We start from the raw sequence: 23,832 nt of genomic DNA on the forward strand, positions 1-23,832 counted from the left end.
AGGCGTGTGTTTCGATTTTCGTACTGGCAGTGAATACCAGTACCACTTGCTCTCTGCAGATGTGTCCGTTGAACCTGCGATGGAAATTATTACATCCACCTTGCAACAGAAACATGAGCTGCCTGCTCTCGGGCATATTTCTGCCGTTTGAGCGTCCAGTCCCGCGCTCCAGTGCCGCCCATGATGTGTGATGGAAGCATCGAGGAGGTCTTCTGGCCATCATCGACATCCATACATTATTGCCGAGGCCTTTGCTAGTGGCAAGTCATCGTTTCCGTACCTGAATGTATGTCCTAACTGCCATCGCATCTTGCATGACCTGTTTCTAGGCCGCTTAGCAATGAGGGCAATACAGGCAGGCCTAGTCAACGCCCCTTTTAGCCTCCGTAACCATATCTCAAAGGATCCCCAGACAATATCCCTCCTCTTATCTCTTGGTAGAACTATAGCTCGGAGGCTTCAATGAGCGCGTATCATCCCGATACGAAGTCGCGGGCTTATCTATCAACGGTCGGGAGCGGGTGACTCTCAGTGCTCCTCACGAATATCTCAAGCGAGCGTGCTCCGCAGTAGGACGTCCATGGCTGCCAACCCCCTATCCCTGTGAAAACTGTAGCGTTGCCCCCCCGTATAATGCTCTCTACAAATGAACGACTGTCCCGAAAAATTAAAACAAAGTCAATCTGTCCAATTAAATACCAGCTAGTCGGACGTTTAAAACGTCGTCCCGGCCGTATCAAACAACTCATGATCTGTCCCATATACGGGGTTTCCGGTAGAGGGCAGCGTTGCAGCCTTTTAAAGGGATAGCATATCATTTTGGATCACCGATGATAATGACAGTTATGCTTCAGTTCTCTAAGGCGTGTCTGAAATCTAGCAACGCCAAAATGGCTTACGCTATGCTTGCTCAGTCCGACGTGGGAGATTTTCGGACTGTTCTAGCAGATAAGAGCCTTAACTAGGTAACTATATGCTTCCATCCAACCAGACAGACGTGAGAAAGAAGAATATAAACTCATTATCCTCTATAACTTGGTACTTTTGGAAAAGTCGATCGTTCTGGTGGACTTAACGAAGGACGGCGTTTGATGTACATTCGATGACCCGGTGAGTCCAGCCTGACTCACAACACTATCTAGTCATAGTCGTTTGAGACTACTCAATTTCAGATGCCAAGAGACTTTCGAAGCAAAAAGAACATGCCGTTATGACATTGCCATTCTCAACGACTGCCATCGCGCGGCATAGTGAGAAGCAATGTACGCTAATAGAGCAGCCTCATTCATACCATCAACTGGGTCCTTGGCCACCATATCGATCAAGACAGTTTATGGCATAATATCAAGCCATCCACCGGAAGATTGGTAGACAGATAATAGCAGTTCAACATACGCTGGTGTAGCGTATCGTCATGTTCAATTGAAGGCTGCGACAGGCCAAGTCTTTGGCATCACCAAAGCCATCATCTTTCCCCGTATCCTGCGAAGCAGCTTTGCAATGCGTTTGGGACTACAGCATCACAATTGGATTGGACCGTGTAGTCCAAAGTGAGCCTACGAAGTCAGCTGCGCAGTACGGAACTTGAGACTGGCAATGTCCTCGCGTGCTAGATCCATGGAGCAAAAGGAAGCTTTCAATACCGAGGGTTAGACAACACTACGATCCGATCACGACTAGTCAGGTAAGAGAACAGCAGTGCGCTTTCGGCGAAATCGAGATCGAGTTACGTCTTTGCTCAATCTTGGAGTCTGTTTTCATGTCGGAAAGGGGTTGCCACAACTCAGGTGTTGGCCGTAAAAGGGACACGACGGGCGCTGCTACGGCCCGGGCTTATCATGCCCCAGACGTACAGCGCCTTTTGCGTCGGCAGTTTATCACAGCCAACATGTGGCAATACGGATGCATTATGAAGAGAGTCTCCACTACGACTATCCGAATGTGCCACGACTACTGAAAAACTTCGGGGATGAATCGAGGTTGATAGTTCTACCTGCAAGGAGATTGAAGAGCGGTCAGCGCAAGCCACCCCGAGTCTATCCAATCATGAAACGAGGCTACTGCCACAGCACATGGACGAAGGCAGCGAGATGAGAATGGCCGAACGGCTGGGGATGATGTTGTGACTGGTTGATTGAGCTACTTAACGTCAAGTCGGCGCAGCAGGTTTGCTGTCAGCAACCTCCGAAAGGGTATATGGCATGCTACTCACTGCCGGCTCCTCTTGACTGACTCCAATGGACATCAGTCACACCGTCATGATGAACCTGTGCTCCCCCTACGGGTGTGTAACGTGTTTCTTTCCGTCCTTCCATCGATGACATGAGTCATGCCATCGAACAGCATATAGGGCTTAGTAAAGTCTGTTCAATAAGAAAAGGAAGAGGGACGCACGACAACGTCACCCATCTGCTGATTCGACTACGCTGTGGTTTCACTTGGAAGGGTTGCATACATATGCCGGACACCAGGCTGCAAAGAGGAAGGGTCCTTTATGGCAGCCAGATGAGAAGAATCAAGCGTCGATACCTACTATGTAGGGGTCAGTGACACTGACGTGTTGAAAGCTGGCAAGAGACTCGATAATCCAAGTTCATTTGGCATACACTGGAAGAGGCATCGTCACATCGGCATAGGGTCACAGTAAGGCATTGAACAGAGAATGGCGGGTAGCCTGGCAAATTAAGTAGTGCTAGCAATGCCGTCTGGGAGAACGCGCGATACGGTGAAGGCATCTCTGCAAGTATAAGGCATCTCTGCAAGTATGCAGTGGGAAACAATGTGCCGCTCACTTTGCTGGCATGCATCATACCGTCTTGACGATATATCGAGCCATGACCTCCATGACACGTTATAATATGTGACGCTTACACATGCTCGGCCGCTCGATGACCATGTTCTCTGTGTAGACAAGATCAAGATCCCCGACCAGGATTTTCAGAACCCCTACCCATCTTGTGTAAGGCAGGGCCCGGAACTGCACCAGTCGCGTACTACCGCAAACAACCTGGGCGGGACCCTGAGGGTGTCATTCGCGAGGAAAGCGCTCCTCGCCAGTAATAGCCCCTTTCTCCATGGGAATGGAAGGTTCTGTGACGTGGCAAGGGTGAGCGAACCCCTGATTGACAGGGAACCACCTAGATAGAATCAACAGCAAGCAAGCAGGTCGACGTCACCACGAACCCCTTGAGCAGCGGCAGATGATGCGGGGGACAACCGCCCAGCAAGCAGGTTCCAGCCACTGCGAATATGTAGAGTCAAAGATGCACTACTACCCCTCATGGAGTTTCACTGTATGCTATCAAGTTATAGTGCGTACCAGGCCCAAGATTCGAGCTGCTGATGCGGTGGATCTATACTCATCAAAACGAATGGTTGTACTTAGCTGTGACGTCCTATTCATAATGGAATAAGTAATACGCCGTGTCCATCAGTGGAGTATAATGTACGAATAGATCCTTCTGGAAACATCGCAGCCCAAGCAGACTATTCACTTCCCCCGACGTGGCTTCTGCGGATGCGCCTTCTGCCGAGGGCCCATACGGGGCTGGAGGGCCCCGTGCCCGAATTCCAATGGCACAGCGGAGGTCGGGAGTTTTGCTACAACTCTAGACCACCAGAGAAAGAGACGGGATTTCAAGTCGCGCACGACTTTGCGCCTCATACGCCGTGGCCATAAGAATCTATATGTTTGGGCAGCAATGGCATCAAAAGCCACGGGGACTGTTACGCGTCAAGAGAAAGACTGCCCGTAAAGGTGAGCCATGGGAAGTCAGCCAGGAAATATCTCTCCTGTATGCGGCTATCCTCCGTAAGCATTCTACCGTGTAAGCATCGGTGCCAGAAACGCATCTGGTTGGGTTTTGTGGACGCGGTCGCAGGTCGCTGCGTTAATGCCCATATATCGCCACCGGGCGCGAGGAAGATGCCACAGCCTCCTCACCGGATATGGCAGGCCTCTCCTCGGTATAGTGGTGTGTTGGCGTTGAAGAAGCAACACCACGGGGTCCAGAGGTTCCGTTGCCCAGTGTACATGCAGATACGACGGCTGCCAAAGTGCTACGCGTACCACGTCGGACAAGCTGACGGCGACGGGGCCAAAAAAGCATCGTGATCTCTGGACGTGATCATTGCAAATGGAGCAGCAGCAGCACCGCCATCCATTTTGCAGCCTTACCCCAAAGGACTGGCAATTGGGCTCGGTCATTGGCCAGGGTCCTTCCTGGTAGGTCAACACTCCAGGGAGCCCAGTGTGGATATCGGCAAAAAGGCGCGATCGCCAAATCGCCTATACGTCGTAGTGATTGATGCCACATCACCCAACGAACCAGGCTGGGCCATGTCGTGCAGTTCAGGGTCCAGGGTCTGACATGTGCCAGATATCAGCCTCGCCCAAATCGTCGGAATGTTTTACTGTGAACGGTGTGTTTTGGGCGGGCAAGGAAGGTAGGAAAAAAAAACAATGGCGTACAGACTGCAGGGAACCGCAAAAGGTAAGATCAGCGGGCCTGTGCAGTTCGCCCAAGTGGCAGGAGCCGACGGCTGTTGGAAGGTTCGAAGGTTCGAAGAATCGAGGGTTGGCCGACCTTTGTTTGTTGGGGGTCATGCGGGCCCAACGTCATCTGCTCAAACTTCAAAGATGCACCCGCACAATCGCCAGTGGGCACCCCTTCAACTTCCATGGTTCCAGCCCTCTTTAGCGACCCTCCCTGATTCCCCGTGTGGCCTCGGCTAGCCAATAGCCACTCTGCCCAATTCACCCAACCGGGGTAGGAATGGTTGGCCGTGATGGCCTCAAGTCGCGCTTGAGAGGGCATTCTGGATCAAGGTCTTAGACATGCAGATATGCTTTCTCTGTTACAGCAAGTGTGGGGTGGTCGGGTGCCAGATATCAAGCATGGGTTTCATTCTATCCAACTTTGCCGTCCCTCGTCCCGGTAGACTCGTGGCAGGGTCCTTTGACGAGTCTACATACAGATATATAACCTGCCTGTCTGCCCCGGGTTGGTTTTGGGGTTTTGTTGATAGAAAGCTGACACTCAACACCTAATTCCATCGCCACTGTGGTCTTGTCGCATGCGCATCTACTTCTAACTTTCAAGATTTCCCTTGCTTGATCGCTTCTTCCATCAAGTTTTCGATCCATCCTCCGTTACCTTTTCTCGTGATTCTGGGCCCTGGCACCCTGCAATTGCATCTCTAGCGCCTGGGCCACAGCCAAGACGGTGACGTAAACGGTCCGACCGCTAAAGAACCTTGGAATCGTAACGCCAGACTGCCGAGACCGACATGCTCTGCTATTACATCTCAACAGGTGGGCATAATAACCTTCCCAACCACTACTTTGCATAAACTCCTCCGCACCTTTTCAACCACTTCCATCTTCACCAACAGACTGCAAATTTCAATCAAGTTCATCACTCTAACCATGTATACCACTGAAGCGCCACGGAGGGAGAGGCACCACAAGCACAAGAAGGTGCTGTACCTTGAGCCTCCCTTCAACGGCAGCAAGACTGTCAAGCAGAGGATCACCACTATTGTCCCAGCACCCTCTCCTCCACCCCCTCCGCCTCCACCACCCTGCTTGCCAGAACCAGCGCCGCCAGCGCCGATCATTGTTCACGCTCCACCTCCACCACCTCCACCCCCAGCACCATGTCTGCCCGAGCCTGAGCCGCTGCCACCGCCTCCGCCGTGCCGCTCCCCGTCGCCGGCGCCGGAGTGCGACCAGATCGAGGTCATCGCCGTCGACGTGGAGCCTTCGCACTCGAAGCCGCCGCGCAGCAAGAAGTCGCACAAGGCCAAGAGTTCCAAATCCTCGCATAGCAGCCACAGCCGCGGCCACAGCCATGACCGCTACGACAGCCGCGAGCGTGAGGTCTATGTTGAGCGCGAGATGCTCGTCCCCGTCCGCGTGCCCGTACCCTACCCCGTCCGGGTCGAGCCCGAGTATGAGACGTTCCGCTACGTGGACGCGCCTCGTCGCTTCGAGCCCCGCAGGCGGAGCGAGGAGCGTGAGATCATCGTCGAGGACAGGCGGCGGCGACGCTACTATCACCACGACTAGATGGTGACCTGTGTCGGGTGGATTATGTCTATTACGCTTAACGAGTCTTATGTTTTTGGAAGGGTTTCGTCGTGTGTGGGACAGACTAGGGAGCAAGGAGTTTGATGGCGTATTGCGGTATTTATTTGGGGAACGGCACGGGGGCGGTGTCTTTGAAGTCATATATTCTAGATGTGATGATGAGGTCGTACATTATGGGGTCAACCATTATTACGTTATTCGGTCGAGCAAGCGTACGTTTGCACGTATTTAAGGGCAGATCCTTTTGTTAATGGATTTACTTGAATATATCAGATTCTCTCACTTCGCTGTTCTACTGTATCACAGATGAGATAATGTGATCCTGTCTTTCGAGTACCGAACGACAGAGATGCATGTGTATTGCCATCAAGTGGAACTTGATAAGCTTGACTTGGCCGATGGAACTGTGACTGTGATGGAAAATATCATCGTATCACTCTTATTGATGATTCAGCCATCAATACATGAACGTTAAATACGCCTGCCTGTGTGACGATCAGTTGTGTGGAAGACTGCCCTCTGGATGTGTCGTTCAAGATGCTCTTCTGTACACATGAATATGAAATAGGCTGGGCAGAAAAAGTCCTGTAACATGAAGGTGAGCAGATGGTGATCAGGAAGTGAGAAGTGAGAAGCTCGACTCATCCCAATCAGGATCTTCTCCCACTTTGATTGGGGCATACAGGAATTGGTGTTTACCAGAACGTCCTATTCTCCGACCCTTCGCTCGTCCAGAACCTGGATTGTCACAAACCTACCACTTGACGAAGTGGAACAACAATCAGGCTCTTAACGGCGAAACGTCCTATTGTCCTGATTGTCTATTTTTCTATTTGATCTGTGCCCACAAGGATTCGAGGCTCGAAGCTGCACCCATCTACTTTCTCGGGCTGTCAATAACCTTCAGGGAATTCCTCTCCCCCTGCAACATCACATCAACAGGACCAAAACATCATACCTCATCGGACAAAATTCTCTCTCGCTCACTGTTCCTTTGCACATCACATCAACAGGATCAAAAACATCATATTTTCATCCGACCACTCGTCCTAGTCACATTGCATCTACCAAGAACACACCAACCCCCCCCCCCAAAAAACATCTCCATCATCTTCACGAACATCGGACAAGTCACCATGTACGATTTCAGCGGAAAATATATCCCCAGTCCCTTCTTCAAAGGCCGCCCCGGGTTCGGTCCTCAAGAACCGACTGGCATATGGGTCGATATCAACGGACAGCCCTTCAGCGAGGTCGACGCTCAGGATGTAACCATGGCTTCGGACGAATCCGACAATGACTTGGATGTCGACATCGACATCGACATTGACATTGATATCGGTACGGACGGTGATGCTGAGACACACTCCACGCCCACTGTCAAGAACGAGGCCTCTACAAATAATGAGGATGATCCTACGGACATCGACGATGTCTTTCTGGAATACAAAAACTTCGAGTACCCTTGCAACACCCATACCCTCATGCGAGAATCCACGGTCTTCAGTGCTATTCTGCAAGACCACGACACTTCACAACCCGAAGTCTTCAGCGTACCCACCTTCTCCGAATGTGACTCGTCGGAGGTTTTCTATGCCACCCTGGAGGTGTGCTACAGCGGCTGTACGTTTTGCGATGCCACCCAAATACAATCCGTGCTCGTGGCCTAGTTACTGACGATAGGACTACAGCTTGGACCCGTGAAAACGAATGGGAGCTCCACATGTCGTACCTTTCTTGCGTCAAGATCTGGCTTATCGGCCACAACTTCGGCATCGACGCCATGAAAGACATCGCAGCCACAAAAGCTGCAGCGGTCACCGAAGACCTGACGCAATACTTCGGCGACCTCCCCGAGAGCCAGGAGCGCGAGCGTGAGCGCGCCCACCTCGCTTCCTTGACCCGCGCTGTCAAGCTCGCCAACCGCCACGAGTGGCACGCCGCGTTGTGGAAGATGCTCTACGATGCCGGCGAGGCGGTCGCACCTAAGCTGCACCGTCAACCGATGTTCCAGTCGTACGTCAAGACGACTGAGGGCCAGGAGTACGCTCGTGCTATCGGAGCTAAGGATAAGGTCAAGCCCAAAGTTGAGATGGGAAGACGACGAAATGGTGGTGGCGGCGTTGCAAAGCGTCACGCCCGGGGTGGCCGACGTGGATGGAAGTCCTTCGGTCCTAGAGGGGCAACGGGCATGCAGGACTGCAACCAAGCTGGGCCTACCCAACTCCAGTGGCACTGAAATGGGGAACGGAGGAAAGAAACACGATGATATGAAGACAGGAGAAGTGTCAAGGCTCATGACACAACGGAAATTGGAGCTTTGGACGTTATAGGCGAACGTATGTGTGCGATGGTTCTGCCGTAGGTTACGGAGTTTCAGAACAGGCGTTTGGCGTGGTAGGAAGGCGTTTACTACTGAGAAGAGAATAATACCCCCTGATGCGATACTTCCGCGATTCACTCCATGATAGTCATTACGATGAGAATACAATACGATGTATTATGTTACTACATTGAGTATGTGCGAGATACCTACTTTGATGATCTCCTTCGCCTGTCGATGTATACTGGTCCCGTACTTGATCGCTGCTTCCTAATACCTTACCTCTCTTCTGTGCCTGTATACTTACTTCCTTTTGATTTTCTATTTTTCTCTCCTTTCTCTTCTCTTAGGCACATCACATCACATCACGCCGCAATAAGATGGGGAGGAATACTTACAACATGATGCAGATATATCTTTACATCATTCAGGCTGACTCGCTGTTGATTCCACTGGTGATTCCAGCAAGGTCGTAATCCAATCGTGCAGATCCTCTGCGGCATAACTCCTCTGAAATCAAAGGGTATCCAAATGCTTCACGCAATTCCGTCCAAACTCCGATATCGCAACAACAAAACAAGCCAAATGTGGCATCCAACTCCTACCCATAGCTCCATAACTCCTCGTCCTGGGATGGAATGGAAACTTGCCAACCTACAATGGCAATATACAAACCGGTCGGCACTCTGCCGCCAGTATCCTAGACGACATGATCTCTCCGTCTCTCCGTCTCTCCTCCCTCTTTCACCATTGAGGATGCCAACCGTATTTGGGCATCGGCTGCGACCGCAAATAATCTTTTCGATGATCCGACACGTGGCTGCCGATACAGTAGGCCCTGGGCGGTGGGCGAGGGTGACTGTCAGCAGCACCACCACCAGCAATAGCGGCAGCAGCAGCAGTGAAGTCTGTTTCTGCTGCTCTAGCAGCTTTCCCTTTCTGGTCGTCTTTCTGGGCGTCCGCCTGCTTCTTCTTAGTGTCCTCCTGCTTCTTCTTGTCGTATGCCTCCTTCTTCTTGTCATCCTCCTCCTCGATCCTACGCAGCGGGAGGCCCGTTCGACGGCCCATCTTAGTGTAACGCGCCATTTCCTGCAGCGACTTCTGCGTCTCCTGCTTTTGCGCCTTCAGCAACGCGGGCACGTCGTGGACGACGGTGGTCAAAACCTCGGGAAGGCCCCGCTTCGCGGCGTCCTTTGCTTGGAAGTGCATTGAGACCGTGAGGGGAAATTGTGACTGTTCGTGGGGGAGATGGTGGTGCGTGGGTAGCCAGGCAGGGGCTTTGTTAATGTTACCGGCAGCGGCGGCTCTCTGGGCCATGAGGCTTTGCGTCAGCAGAGAGCTGGGCTTGCTCTCGCGTCCAGAGAAACTAGGGGCAGTAGGAATAGTTCGTGCTGCTGCCTTATCCTCGTCCCCATCCTCTTCCTGGATGGGGGACGGCGCGTTGCCCTCTTTGGCGGAGATCGTATAGAGGGGTTGCTTGCCGGCCTTGGACTTGCTCGAGGGACCAGCCGGTGCTCGCTGCTTTTGATGCCGTTGTAGACTTGGTGGCGGAGATCGCGCTTTGGGGGATCCCTGGTCGTCGGTCTCGCTCTCCTCATCATCAGAACCAACAGCCTGTGCGTTGTCCTCGCTCGTGATGGCGCGTCGGAGCTGCTCTTTGAGGTCAAGCTGTTCTTGTTTTTCGCCGCCTCGGCTAGCAGCAGTGGCTTGCTGTGGGTTCTCGGCCCTGTACGGCCTTGGAGGAGGACCATAGACTGCTTGTCGTCGTTGCTGTGCTAGTCGCACTTTCGCGTCTGCTTCATCGTCGTCAGAGGAGGAACAGATGGCGTCTTGGTTGTCGTCGGCCATCATCTGACGACGCAGCCGCTCTTTTATGTCGAGAGGTTCTTCGTCCTGTTTGCTAGCGGTACTAGGTATTTGTTGTGGGCTTTCGGCCCTGTACGGCCTTGGAGGAGGACCATAGGCTGCTTGTCGTCGTTGCTGTGCTAGTTGCACTTTCGTGTTTGCTTCATCGTCGTCGTCGTAGTCAGATGAGGAACAGACGGTGTTTTGGTTGTCTTCCGCCATTATCTGACGACGCAGCCGCTCCTTTATATCAAGGTGCTCTTCGTCTGATTTGCCAGCCGTACTAGGTACTCGTGGGCTACCACCTCTGGGATGGTTTGAAGGATGAGATAGAACATGCTGTCGTGGTGACTGGGCTTTCGGGGTTGTCTGATTTTCCATCTCGCCTTCCTCGTCGTCGCCGTCAGCTGCAGTGGGTTGTTCTCGTTGTGGGTTGCCGGCGGCTTCGTCCTCGATACTCCTACCAGTGGTGGTGATGGCAGCACGAGGAGTGCTGGAGTCGGAAGCAGTGCTGTGGCTGCCAGGTCCGATGAAGAACGTCGACCTGCGTGGCATTGGTGTTTTACCGGCGCCAGCTGAAGGTCGGCCGCCTGGATAAGGAGACCGCATGGCCACACCGTGGCAAGAGCTCGGCTCATCGTTGTGCTGCGACGTCTCTTGATCTGAAGCTTCCGACTCGGCCCAACTGACTGTGTCTGACTTTCCTTCCCTCTTATGTCGAGTGGTGTTTGTGTGATATCCACTCTTGCCCCCTTTGTAAGGTGGTGACGGCAAGAACTTCACAGCTTTCTTGCCGTGATGCCAAGCATCACGTTTGGGGAGATCCTCAAAATACGTTTCTGTGCGACGCAAGGCCGGCCGCTGTGGGCGTGGCGGGTTGTGTCGAGCAAGCCTTACTTTTGAGGAGTGCACCCAACGGATGACAGGTCTTTGGGGAGGCCGGTGCTGTTGGACAGGCTTGTCAGGCGTGGGACTCTTGTCATGCCGGGGCTGTTGTCATCAGAGAATAAATCATCGAGAAGCTCAAGCTCGGGATGGTGGTCTTCCTTGAGGGCTTGGGGTGGCAACCCTCTTTGCCGAGCAACTTGCATATTGTCGCTCTGATTGTGTTGTTTTCGGCTGCTCTCTCCGTGCGTGTTATGATTTCCTTGGTGGTGAGCTAGTGGGTGATGAGGATGATGGGGTTGAAATTGGTGACCGTGGGCGTGCTTTGGTTGGCCGTGTTTGTGGTGATGTCCATGTGCAGGTCTGCGTCCATGCACCGGGTGGTGGTGGTTTAATGGGTGTTTGTGGGTGCGAACCCTCCGCACCGTGGCTGGATGATTGTCCTCTGGCTGGCGTAGAGCAATGTCACTCTTCACCTGCCGTACGGGAGCCTTTGCCTCTTCCTGACCTTGGCCAGGCTCACCCTTTCGGTCAAGACGAGTAGGCCTTCGGATCAGCAGCGGGGGCGGGACACCTGGTAGTCGAGCCCAAGCCTGTTCCTCCGGGTCCCAATCGGACTGGGAGTCGAACCAATCTTCCCTTTTTCGGTCTTCGTTGATCTGATCGACTTCCTCTTGGATCATGCGCTCTAGCCGGATGGTCTCGACGGCAAGGACACCGGCGTCCACTCCTCGGGGGTGGTGGTTGTCGATCGGCTCGATGACGATCCGCGGCCTTGACGAGAGGTCGTGAAAGTTGCCGACGATAGTGTAGCGACACCCCGTCCGCGTTTGGTGCTCCATACCGGTCGATCGGTTGGGGATTCGATTCATGACTGCGAGGGAGCGATTCTCATAAAACGATCTCTGAAAAGACACCAAGAAGAAGAAGAGTGTATTGTCTGCTGTCTATCCTAACTAACGTACATCGTCCGCAGTTTCTGAGCTCTTATTGCATTCAAAGAGCCCTTTTTTTCCCTTTCTCCGAATGGAGTTGACAGTGGTCAGCTCGAAATCTAAAGGGAGTTTATACTTCCAACATCATCTTTGACTCATTGAGGGTATCCATTGGTATAGTCTATTTGGGTATATATGCTCTGAGATTCTCATGGTACGCAGATACACTTTTCTCTGGACCACGGTTGCAAGCCAATACCACCGCTGTTGAAGCTCATCAGTGAGATAGGAGAATGAGGGTTGGCTCCCAGGGAACGTTGGTTCACATTCGTCGATATGGAACCACCGTACCAACTTTGTCACAGTTTGAAGTTCATCCCTTTACTCACCAACATACCCTTATAATGGCAGAAACTGCCCAGAACGATGGCATTACAAGCAACTAAGGTAGGCAGTCGACTGAGGCGAGAGCACAAGTTTCAAAGCTGGGGCTTTCCTATGAATGAAAGCATACTCCGCCAAAACAGTACGATCAGTCTACGGATCTAGCATACAAATTCGATAAGACGAGGAGACGTAGCACAGGAATGAATGTAGTGTTATAGTTCATATGTCAGCTCAAGATTTATTACTGAGCCGTGAGGTCGGCCGCTTGTTCTAGAACCACCAACTCTTATTGGCCTTGTACGTAAGGAAGCGTATACAATAGGAGTAGGTATATTTTGCTCCCAGTTGCACCAGCACAAAATCCCTTCGTTCGTACAAGGAGTGGGCAATCAATCCTAACCGCGCCGCAACCTGTGACCTGGTTCGTCTACCCAACGATTCATGAAACGAAGTTCGAACTCCACGATGATCATCAGCTCTTGATCAAACGAGCACAGCTAGCCACATGGGGTTTGCCTATGTACTGAGTTTGTCGCGTTCCTGGCCAGAATATCATCTTAACTTGTGGTAGAAAAGCTTAACTGGCCCTGAACACAGCCGAAATATAAACTTTAAGCTCGCGATTCAGATAAGGTAGCATGACTAGGAAGTTCAGATGGGAAGGGGACCGTTACTACCGTACAATTTGCCTGGTCAGGGGTATCTGCCGACGGCTAGAGTAGAGCTAGGTAGGCCTACTCTGACCGCCAGATGACATATCGTGCCATTTCTGTGCACCACCATGCTATATACTCCAGCATGGTGGTATCCTACCGTAGGCCTGGATCGAGCAGGTCCAGGTCGAGGGCAGTCGGAATCACGGGAATAAGAACGGGACAGCTGCAGTGAATGGGATCATGGATCATACACGATTGATACCTGCATGGGCAATGCGGAGCGGAATCCATCCACTCCGGCCGCACGAATCGGACGACAGGTCGGTCGTGCTGAAAGGCAGAAGGGCTCACCTTGCCTCTCTCTCTGCTCTCTCTGCTGTAGGTCTTCTTCATGGACGGGACCTTCGCCTATCCGGACCCATGAGCCATTTGCATGTGCCAAGATTTGCGCGACAGTCGGGAAAACGGCCCCGTTCTAACCCAGTTGCAGTGCAGCACCTGCGAGCGATAGGGTCCATAGCCCATAGTGGAGTTCCTGATGGACGGCACTCCCCCAGAAGCATAACGGTCCATATCACCATGGTGTTTTGCATATCGGCACGGGGACTTGATGAATGTGTGTGCTGCGTTGCATTGCAATCAATTGGCGATGCAGACGCGGCTGCGAGGAATGACGGCATGCTGGCCCAAGCTGGGGTTTTCTCCTTCTGAAACCAACCCGAAACCCTACGTCGGGTTTTGCCAGTTCGTCATGAGGCGTTTTCCTTTTTTGTTTCGCCGTTTCATGAACGTATGCTAGCCTCCCATGAAGATTCAATGCAAGCCAACAACAACAAAGCCCGTGGTAAGCTGGGCTTACGGTAGTTCGCACTGAGCTGCCAGCGTCCGCCCACATATTCTTTTCTTGGAAGGTGTCATCTGATATTCGCATGAACATTCAACGGCCATTCAATGGCCTTGGTAAAACAATACGCCTCCGCTCTCGACGATCATCCCCGCTGGTTTGAAGCTTGTAGCAATGCGCTTGCCCATGCCGGACCGCTGGCGGGTTGGCGTTAGGTGGTATTGCGGCCGCCGAAGGGTGTTGTTAGTGGGCGGGGTGCTGGGGTTGGGTGGTATTGAGAGCCCTCTCGGTAAATAATTATAGCAGCTGTGTACATTGCGCTTCAAACAGACAGGAGGCCTTGCAGCTACAGTACCTGGGTCCTCCATTTATTAGGGTCGCACATCGTTCGAGTGCGCTGAACAGCCCTCGGGAAGGCTGCCATGGATGATGGAGGGTTCGACAGGGCCATCTGGAGTGTCTGATGGCCCTATTTAGAGCTACAATGCCAGGTGAGATGGGCTGATGCCTCTGCGCGCGCCTCTTCAGACTGGGGACGTTTAACCCCCGTGCTCCGGGCGTATCGAATCTACGGGAAATATTCCTTAGCATGATCTCCCCCAAGCCCAAGGCTGGCGTAGCGGAGGCCCCGAATGCTTCCGCGAGGCTGGGGGGCGATTGGCATTCTTTAAATGGCGACCGATGGCTCCCGTCTTGTTGCGACGCATACGTAGAGAGAGCGAGGCTGAGGGCCCGAGCAGATCGTCGTGCCATCGAGCAGCTGCCTCGCGGATCATAGCACGGGTATTCCCCTCTCCGTGTCTATCCAGGGTCCTCAAGAGAGGCGCGGAGGGAGGATACTGGGAGATTCTACGTCGCTCATGACTATGGAGCGAACCCTCTTGGTTTGAGAGGGATACCCACCAGCTCTGATTGGCTCTAGGCATGCGTGGCTTATCAAAAAGGGGCAAAGGCCAAGAAAAGGGACCTGGCTGCTTATGTAGTAGATCTGCCGGCATCTCGCAGCGCTTCTCCGGTCGTTCGCCTAGTCTACACGTAACTGGATGCTCTTCAACTGACAGAGTCAAGAGACGCACGCACGGTATCTACATATCTAGGCGGCGGCGGCATTGACAAACACGCACAGGCTTCCGTTATGTGTGTGGCGGCGTGTATTTCTCTTCTTACTAATTACTTGAGATATTAATAAGTGTCGTGGTCCTGGATTCCATAGGCTCGAAAGGTCCACCCCTGAGTAAGGGTCGACGCTATGGTTCCATACAGATACAGGCGCATGATCACTATAACGCAACTATAGCTGTGCTAGCCTAGTGCTAAGATAGCAACTGTTACGACGGACCCAGACTGCTGCAGCACAGTAATCTCGAGCGGTGGCATTCGATTCCAACACAATCATATCATATCGAGGCAGAAAACCAGGATAGCAGGACGTAGGCAATACCGTGGTATTTGGAAGGGGGTTCCAGTCACACCGCCATATCCCGCCTTCACCCGCCTTCAGTCTGCTGAGCGGTGATTGGCCGGTGACAGCAAATGCCGGCTCCCTTGCTCTCCAGGTTGCTGCCCGGCGGCTATTTCCTGATTTGTCGCCCTCAGTCAGATATAGATATGGATGTGTGATACAATCCAGACTTGTTGCCCCGTGCTTTCTTCAGAGGATTGAATATTGCGCGAATCATCGAGCTGAGCTCTCCGCACAGTAGCCCATAATAGTAGTAGATTAGTTTCTATGGCATCCACATAGTCCAGTGGGTCTCTTTTGATTTCGCAATCTACCCCGTGCATCTTGGAGATATGATCGACAGCCGGGCATCATCCCAGTATTTGGCAAGCAGTCTTCGAGTGGTAAAAAGCAATGGCTCTCTAGGACAGTTTGGGGGCTGCAGATAGCAGCGAACCAGCCTCAGCAGGAGGGCAGGGTCAGTCTTGGCCAAAGGAGAGCCGCCTTGAGTCTCTCGGAAGATTTTGGGGGACATCGTACGGAAACTGATGTGATCAATCTAAGGAATCCGAGCTTTTTCGATTTAGTGAGTGACGTGACATGGGCCTTTCTTTTAGCTTTTTTTTCTGGAAATACTGATATACGGATACACACCTACCTACTCACTCGACTGCAAAGATGAGGTGGCACGATTTACACTGCTTTCGACAGTGATGCGATACCTACTGTGGTTTTGTTAGTCAGGCCGCCAGCCCGGCAAAGAAATCCCCGTTCCCCTGCATATGATCAGACCGCATCACGGGTGGGTGGCCAAGGCGGCTGCTTCTGCAGGTACGCTTTCAAGCACGGCTTAGAGATGCGGGGGATGCATGTACTGCTGTACCAATAATTGCAATTCATTCATCTGTCTGATATGAGTAACGTTACCCAGGAGACTGATATCACCAAGGAGGAGGTTGAAATTTGCATCAACCAGACAGAACTAACCTATGCATTTTAGCTTGCACATGCGCAGATTGAGATCGGTCTTCTGAAAACTTCCTACCCTGTCGACTTTTCCCCTTCCGCTACTTACCCTGAGAGCTGGAAATCCAAATGTGAATATCAATTAGAGCCCGTCAAAAATAGCTTCCTGCAGGCACAGGGAGCCCCATGCTAGTTATTGTGGTCGAGCTCTCCGCCTCAAATCAATTGGCTACACGTACCTACTCACACCACTCAAGCGATAGGTACAACATGCACCTTTTCCTGCTTCTAGTAGGCGGTTTGATGAGACCGGCTGTCTGTAATCTGTAAATAAGGAGGTAAATTAAAACATCAGGGCCGAAGGAAGGCTTCCCAGGCGCCGACCGTTAAAGTATATTGCGAAGCGTCTTATTTCTGTAGCTCATAGCTACACCTGTCAAGAAAGAAATGTCTCTCGTCGTCATCAGTCAGTCTCAGATCTCAATCAGTCCTGTTCAGCCAGATGCATGTGCAATCCACCTTGGAACGCCTTTTGTCTTCTGCAAGCAGTTGGCATTGGTTGTTCAGTCTAGGTATTATAAGTCATATGCATGTAGATGCATCTATGTAGCAGTATGTAAGGTATCGTATCATGTATATTGGCTATACTTGGTGCAAGTTGCTAAGCTCCGTTTTGTGGCGCCCTAGGCAGGCCCTCACTTTGCGAAGTCCGTGTGCTGCTGTTTGACAAAAGTTTCTTTGGTGCTGGATCTAGATTAACCATATGCCAGCCGGCACACTGGTATAAGGCTACTCGCCACTGACTACCTGTCATTGGGATTGGCATCAAGGAATGCAGTAGCCTACACATGTCGTTTGCACAGGTACCTAAAGTATATTCTGACACTCCCTTTGAGGTCCGGTATTATCTCCGGTCAGTGCACACACACATTGCAGAACTGATGAGTCCATGAAGGAGACACTATCGTGACTGATCACGCAAAGAGCTAGCCATATCCGTCCTGCCAATCGAGCCCGGTGCTGGAGAGCAATCTGCTTTTAGTGGCACTGACTGTGTATTTGCGCTGCGACTAAACCTCATGTAATTACCTAGCCACGGGGTCGGTTGATTTACAGCAATAGTACGGCTGCGATTGCAGAATGGTCTTCGAGAATGTAATAACTGTTGAAGAGGACCGTTTTGGGAAATCGTCCTGTTCTTCTTCTCAACTTCCTGATTCTTTGTTGCTCACGAGTTGTAAGGAAGCTGCTGTCTTATAGTGCTCAGTTGTGTGTTTTCCAACCCAGTTGTCTTGGTAGTTGTATCGCTGCTTGCTTGCTACAAGCCAAACAAAAACTCGGGGACAGCTGAAAGAAGTAGCTGAGTGGCATCCATCCCACTCGACTTTGTTATACGTTCATTACCTTATCACTCACTTCATTCTTTTATACGTCTGTTTACCTCCTTTCCTGCGTGTTTGAACCTTCGGCATCCCACAGCAGCGACTTTAAAATACATGCGACGTTGAGCAGGCCCGCCCACCTTGGAGAGGACCGTTGGACGTCTCGAAACCCCTTGCAGAGCCGAGCTCTGACCCTCAAACATTCCGCATCATTAATTGGTCGTCGGAGGGTTAAGTCCCCTTGGAAGAGAGAGTGCGGCAGGCATTGTGGACCATGTCGCAGCATGCGCTCCATTGTAGCGATGGCCCATCGCCCTCTCACCTTCGTCGCTCGACCTATTTCCCTGACCAGGACACCCGTCGCTACTCGACTTACTTTCCCGACCAGGACAGCCCGACCATTGGTAGAGTTCAGCAGGTGAACCTCGTGCTTCCCGACAGTGACCCTCTTGCTCTCGACTTTGACAGCCATTCGCCGGTAGTATCGCAGTTGGGCACAAAGTAAGCACATCCCTCCCTCCACCCATCCTGTCATCAACCATATTCTCCATCACCTGCTGGCAGAGAAAGCATTTGCACCAAGCATTGCACTCCCACTGGCACTCCTACACTCCTACACTACCCTATACCCTGTTCCTGCTCCTGTTCCTGGCTTGCGACCCGCATAACCGGTTGCTTCTTCGGCCAGTCTTTTCCTTCTGTTTTTCTGCCATTCCACAGCCGACTGCTTTTTCCTTCTTTATTCGCGACATAGGCTGCGTGACAGCAAACTCGTTTTCTTTGATTCGTTTGGAGGGTTCGAGTTCTACACTGTCCCCAAGCAGCTTCTCTCCCTTTGGGCGCTGCTGTACTGCAACCAGAGACGTGTGCAACCAGCCCAGCCCAACTTAACAATCTTCCGGCCCAGTCAGTGGGAAGAAGCAATACAATACAGTACATTCTTCGAGATCAAGCGCTGACACTCGAATTCCCCGCCTTCCGCCAGGTCGCTACGAAGAGCCGCACCCAGTCCTCTGAATACAAACTTCGCTATTTCTCCCCACCTAGCACCAGCCCAAACCGATCAGCGTTTTCACCACTTATTCATGATTCGTTCCCGCCATCGCCAGGAACGCAGGAATTGAGAAGGCCAGCACAACAAACAGCCTTTGCCCGTATAGGGCATCTCAACCTCAAGCGGTCTCGCACATTCGAGAATACGTTCATACAGGGGCAACTGTCTCCTCCAGCGACGCCAATTACACCTCTCCCAGGGTTCGTACTTCCTTCACTTTGCGATGGGACCCGAAGATTTGGGTTGAGCCGAATCACACTATATACTAGCTACACCACACTAGTATACACGGATAGTCTAACATAGGCAACATCTACAGATCGATTCACGCACCGTTCTTCCCGAATGACACCAGTAGTCTCTCCGAGCCTATTGTGACCGCGACGCCTTCCCTTGGCCATCCCGCCAATTCGTTGCCTACCATGGCGGGTGGCTCAAGTTCAGCCCAGGTCGAAAAGATCCAAGGAGCGCCGCGGACGGCCTCTATCGACTCGTCAGCGTCGACGATGTCCTCGAAAAACTCAGCTGACGCCCTGCCTGGGCCGGCCGAGGTCGCCAGTCTGATCAAGACAGCTGGCAGTCCCGAATCCTTGATTCAGTACTTGCTCAAGGAGAAGCAATCCCAATCGCAACAAAATGCCCAACTCTGGCGGCTAGTGGACAAGCAGAGAGCCATGATTCTGGGGTTGAATAAGGACCTCGAGCGGGCCCTGAAAGACAAGGAGAAGTACCGGAAAAAGATGAAGGAGGTAATGGCTGTTTCGAGCGCCACTTACGAGGCTCCTTCATCGTCATCGAAAGCGCCTGCTATCCCTCGCCTGGACGTCAATGCTGTCCCTGTGCAGGAAGCCGCTGAAGTGCCAGCCTCGCCTTCTAACCTAGACTCGGACAGCGTGAAGCACTCTCCCATTGACATGGCCATGGCGCCGTACCCGATTACACCACCTGCTGACCAGATGTCCAATGGGCCTACATCAGCAGTCGGCGAGCTCCTCAACCCGTCACATGCGATGCCTAAACCGTCGGAACATGCTCTTGGCCACTTTGATCATGAAGAGGAGGAGCGTGTGGCAGACGCAGCCGACGCGGCAAAGAAGGCTGTTGAGGAAAGGGAGGATATCCCCATGAGCGTGGGCTTGCCTCCTGCGCGAAGCCCCCCAAGCGACCCTCCGAGTATGCCGCCTCCTGCCCCGCCAGTCAAGGCTTCGAAGGTTGCGGGGAGCCCCCTTCTGAGCACTTCCCACCGCCATCTGCCCCGCCTCCACGCAAGCCTCCGCCTGCGCCGTTGCAACTGAAAAAGGGTAATCTGCCAGTTTCCATCTCACCAGAGGAGGGAGAGAACGATACAGATTCGGATTTCGACTCTTTGTTGGGGGTAGATGAGATGCCCATACCTGAGAAACGGGGTCGAAGGCGCACGAGGGGAGGAAGACGATAGAGTGAGGGAGATGTTGGCGTTACAAGAGGCAGAGAGGCGTAGCTTGTCAAAGAAGAGTAAGAAGGGAAGCCAAAAAGGGACTCCAAAGGAGGCCGAATTCGAACCACCCGTAAATTCTACGGCGGAACTCGCCCCTCCTCCCAGTTATGCACCCGCCTCCCTTGCTGGCGTGCTTAATGGAGACGATCAGAAGAACTACCTAACAGCCCCTTTACCGAGTCCTGGACTTCCCGCCAGCCCTCGACCAGCCGATAAAGTCCAGTCGCCTCCTCTGTCACCCAGATCAGTTGGAGCGACGGCGGGCCACCTTTCGCCACGCGCCCCCCGGCAACCGATTCCCCTCCCGCCCAACACGTCTGGCTCCAATCTTTCAATTTCACCTGGATCCGTGCCCGCACCGCTGAGTGTTTCGAAGCTGAGAATTGACCCAGTTCAAACCAGCCCTACGGCAGCTTTAGATAGCCCGACAGAGCGGACTAAAGTCTATAAGGGATTCGTCACTGAGGAGTACCCTGATCTTCTCTTGCCTCCGAATGCTCTTCCTTCCATTACCGTGAAGGTTGCTTCGTCTCGCATGAAGCCATCAAGAGCCAGTCTGATCTCGCTCACTCAGCTAGAGGAGGACCCTGTGTTTACCTTGGCTGTCTTCTTACGGTCAGAAGGAGGGGAGCTTTGGCGTGTCGAGAAGGACATTGCGTCGCTCAGCAAGCTTGACCAGCGACTGAAAAATTGCCAAGCCTTCACCAGCAGAACACCAGATCGATCCTTGTTCACAGGGCACGCACCCGCTAAACTAGATGCCAGGCGCATTGCTTTGAATCTGTATCTCGAGGAAGCATTGAACACGCCATTAGACACGCCGACTGCTCTGGAATTGTGCAAATATCTATCCACCAACATCCTACCTCCGAATTCGGATGATACCGGATCAGTTGCTGAGGCCAAGGTCGACACAAGCACCCAGAAGACGGGTGCAGGCGGACGGCCGTTTAAAACCGGCTATCTGACCAAGAGAGGCAAGAACTTCGGTGGCTGGAAAGCCCGGTTCTTTGTACTTGATGGGCCTCTTCTGAAATACTACGAGACTCCTGGTGGCGCGCATCTAGGTACCATCAAGCTACAGAATGCCCAGATCGGAAAGCAGCAGTCGCAGCAAACCCAAGATGGATCCCCTGCGCGCGGTCCCAATAACGAGGAGCTCGACAACCAGTATCGACATGCTTTCCTGGTGCTGGAGCCGAAGAAGAAGGACTCTACCAGCCACGTCAAACATGTGCTTTGCGCCGAGAGCGACAGCGAGCGCGATCAATGGGTTGACACGTTGCTGCGCTGGATTGACTACCGTGACCCCGATGCGGAGGCTAGCAAAACTGATAGGCGCGGGAGTGCTTCGAACGGGAAGAAGTCGAGGAGCAGTGCTTCAAAGCCTCAGGCTGTGCGCACTTCCAGTCAAGATGATGGTCTGATCGGAATTAGCTATGAAGGTACTAAGCAAGCCGATGCCCCTCCTGATAGTGCGACTTCGCGACGGAAGAACTCTGCCACGCCTGACTCTGAACGGATGGGACCTCCAGCAAGAGCCCTGCCTCCCTGCACCGCGAGAGATGCCGTCCAAGTCTTCGCTTGTCGCACCTGGACCAACTATGGAAGAAAAGAAGCAAAGGAAGCGAAGTTTCTTCGGCTTTGGCCCCAAGCAACGGTCATCGACTGATGACCAAGACTCGCTTTTCGGCTCCAGCGTCGGATCCTCTGTCCAAGGTGTTGAGCTTCGTGGAATTAATCAGCATCAGGTATTTGGTTCATCGCTGGGTGACGCCGTCAGGTTCAGCCCCCCGGTTGATGTCAATGTTCCCTTGCCCTCGGTTGTTTTCCGATGCATCCAATACCTCGATTCTAAGAACGCTATCCTGGAAGAGGGTATTTTCCGACTCAGTGGGTCGAATGTCGTTATCAAGGGGCTTCGGGAGCGTTTCAATGTTGAGGGCGATGTCAATCTCCTGACTGATGAGACATACTACGACATCCACGCCGTAGCCTCTTTATTGAAGCTGTATCTGCGTGAGCTCCCCACGACGATATTGACGAGAGATCTACATCTACAGTTCCTATCCGTCACGGAAATGTCGAGTCACCCGGAGAAGATTGCGGCACTGGCCGAACTGGTACAGCACCTTCCGCAAGCCAACGGTACCCTACTTCGGTACCTGATCGCTTTCCTCATCAAAATCATTAACAACTCCGACGTAAACAAGATGACGGTCAGAAACGTTGGAATCGTATTTTCTCCAACACTCAATATACCTGCCCCAGTCTTCGCCCTGCTTCTGCAGAACTATGAAGGCATTTTCGGCATGGATCCCGAAGAGTACGAACTCCCGTCCCCTGCTTCCGACTCGGACTCGCGTTCAGTCGATCCCCAGCCTCGGCGGCCATCCACTGGTACCGGCGGGGCGGCATCATCTCCTCACAGGCGCGTAGGAGACGTGCAGCAGCAGCACCAGCGCTCAACACCAACTCCCCCGCTAGGACGTTCGAATCAGGCACAGCCAGCCCAACGTCCGAATATGTATGACCCGCAATACCTGGCACAGGCAACCGGTGCTCACCTCTACAACAGCAGCAGCCGCCCCGCCTACGAGGGCAATGGCTACGGACTGCCAGCGACCTACGAGCCTGCCGTAATGGGTAAACAACCACCCGCGTATGATAGACCGCTCTACCCAGCAGCATACGAGCAGGCTCCGGCCGGCTATGAACAAAACTTCGCTGCCAAGACGAAGCGAAGAGAAAGTTCCCTGATGATGAACAACATGCTCCATCATCAAGGATCAAAGAGTCGTCTGCGTGACGAGACGCGGATGTGAGCATGAACATGATCGTGTGGCGGTCACGCGTATCTGAAGAGCCCATTTTTCGCTTTATATACCGTTGAGAATATCTGACTCGATGAGATAAGCACCATTTCCGGCGGAGATATCCCATGTTTTTCTTCTTGTTTCCTTTTTTTTTCCTTCCATACCCACGTTCGGATACCATCTTTCGGCGAGCATTTATGGGGGTTTCTTGATCTTGAATGGCCAACTGTCCTTACTCAGAGTTTCCGTGTCTCCTGGGAGAGGTCGTGACGCCATTTCCTATTGTCTAATACGAGAAAAGTGCGGAGCTGGCTAGACGACACAAAAGCACGGTAGAGCATCCCACTAGTGACGAGTGTTGATGCTGAAGGTGATGTGGCAAAGGCAGTCTTTTCCTTGTCTTCTTCACTTCTTCTGGCGAGCAGCGATTCCCCAACACTTGATGTACACTAAAATGAGCGAAAGTCAGATTTTGGCGTTGAGTGGCACCTTTTACGACAGCTTGGATTTGAGGTTATTAAGCGACATGTTGCACAGCGCCTGGCGAAACATCTGCGAAGGAACCATGATTCACGTTTAACGGCGTTCGGTTCGCGACCTGATGGGTCGAGGAAAACGAATCTAGCCTGTACATAGCCTGAACTCGATTTGCAGGCTTGCGGTGTCTGAGCCCGAGCCGGACAATCAGAATTGTCTGGATTTAAAGAAAGCATCATGAACTTCTATACAT

The 23,832-nt window shown here is 52.5% G+C and overlaps 5 protein-coding genes across 5 annotated transcripts; 2 read left to right on the top strand and 3 right to left on the bottom strand.

The window, feature by feature from the left end:
- Nucleotides 1-5,428: 5,428 nt before the first annotated feature.
- PG994_010321 (uncharacterized protein) lies at nucleotides 5,429-6,070 on the top strand (the record flags this gene model as incomplete). The annotated part of the gene is made up of 1 exon (XM_066861730.1): nucleotides 5,429-6,070. The coding sequence occupies one exon, from the start codon at nucleotides 5,429-5,431 to the stop codon at nucleotides 6,068-6,070; it is 642 nt and encodes a 213-aa protein (XP_066710840.1).
- Nucleotides 6,071-7,757: 1,687 nt separating this feature from the next.
- PG994_010322 (uncharacterized protein) lies at nucleotides 7,758-8,390 on the bottom strand (the record flags this gene model as incomplete). The annotated part of the gene is made up of 1 exon (XM_066861731.1): nucleotides 7,758-8,390. One exon carries the CDS (start codon nucleotides 8,388-8,390, stop codon nucleotides 7,758-7,760), a length of 633 nt encoding a protein of 210 aa, XP_066710841.1.
- Nucleotides 8,391-9,158: 768 nt separating this feature from the next.
- PG994_010323 (uncharacterized protein) lies at nucleotides 9,159-10,868 on the bottom strand (the record flags this gene model as incomplete). The annotated part of the gene is made up of 1 exon (XM_066861732.1): nucleotides 9,159-10,868. The coding sequence occupies one exon, from the start codon at nucleotides 10,866-10,868 to the stop codon at nucleotides 9,159-9,161; it is 1,710 nt and encodes a 569-aa protein (XP_066710842.1).
- A 284-nt stretch (nucleotides 10,869-11,152) lies between these two features.
- On the bottom strand, nucleotides 11,153-12,016 carry PG994_010324 (uncharacterized protein; the record flags this gene model as incomplete). Its single annotated transcript, XM_066861733.1, has 1 exon — nucleotides 11,153-12,016. One exon carries the CDS (start codon nucleotides 12,014-12,016, stop codon nucleotides 11,153-11,155), a length of 864 nt encoding a protein of 287 aa, XP_066710843.1.
- Nucleotides 12,017-18,029: 6,013 nt separating this feature from the next.
- PG994_010325 (uncharacterized protein) lies at nucleotides 18,030-23,111 on the top strand (the record flags this gene model as incomplete). The annotated part of the gene is made up of 6 exons (XM_066861734.1): nucleotides 18,030-18,256; nucleotides 18,510-18,661; nucleotides 18,709-19,009; nucleotides 19,129-20,020; nucleotides 20,189-21,707; nucleotides 21,763-23,111. The coding sequence occupies 6 exons, from the start codon at nucleotides 18,030-18,032 to the stop codon at nucleotides 23,109-23,111; spliced, it is 4,440 nt and encodes a 1,479-aa protein (XP_066710844.1).
- Nucleotides 23,112-23,832: the final 721 nt, after the last annotated feature.

This window comes from Apiospora phragmitis, assembly GCF_038363925.1.
Source record: "Apiospora phragmitis strain CBS 135458 chromosome Unknown utg000010l:1.0-9815664.0:1.0-9183399.0, whole genome shotgun sequence".
Classification (NCBI taxonomy): Eukaryota; Fungi; Ascomycota; class Sordariomycetes; order Amphisphaeriales; family Apiosporaceae; genus Apiospora; species Apiospora phragmitis.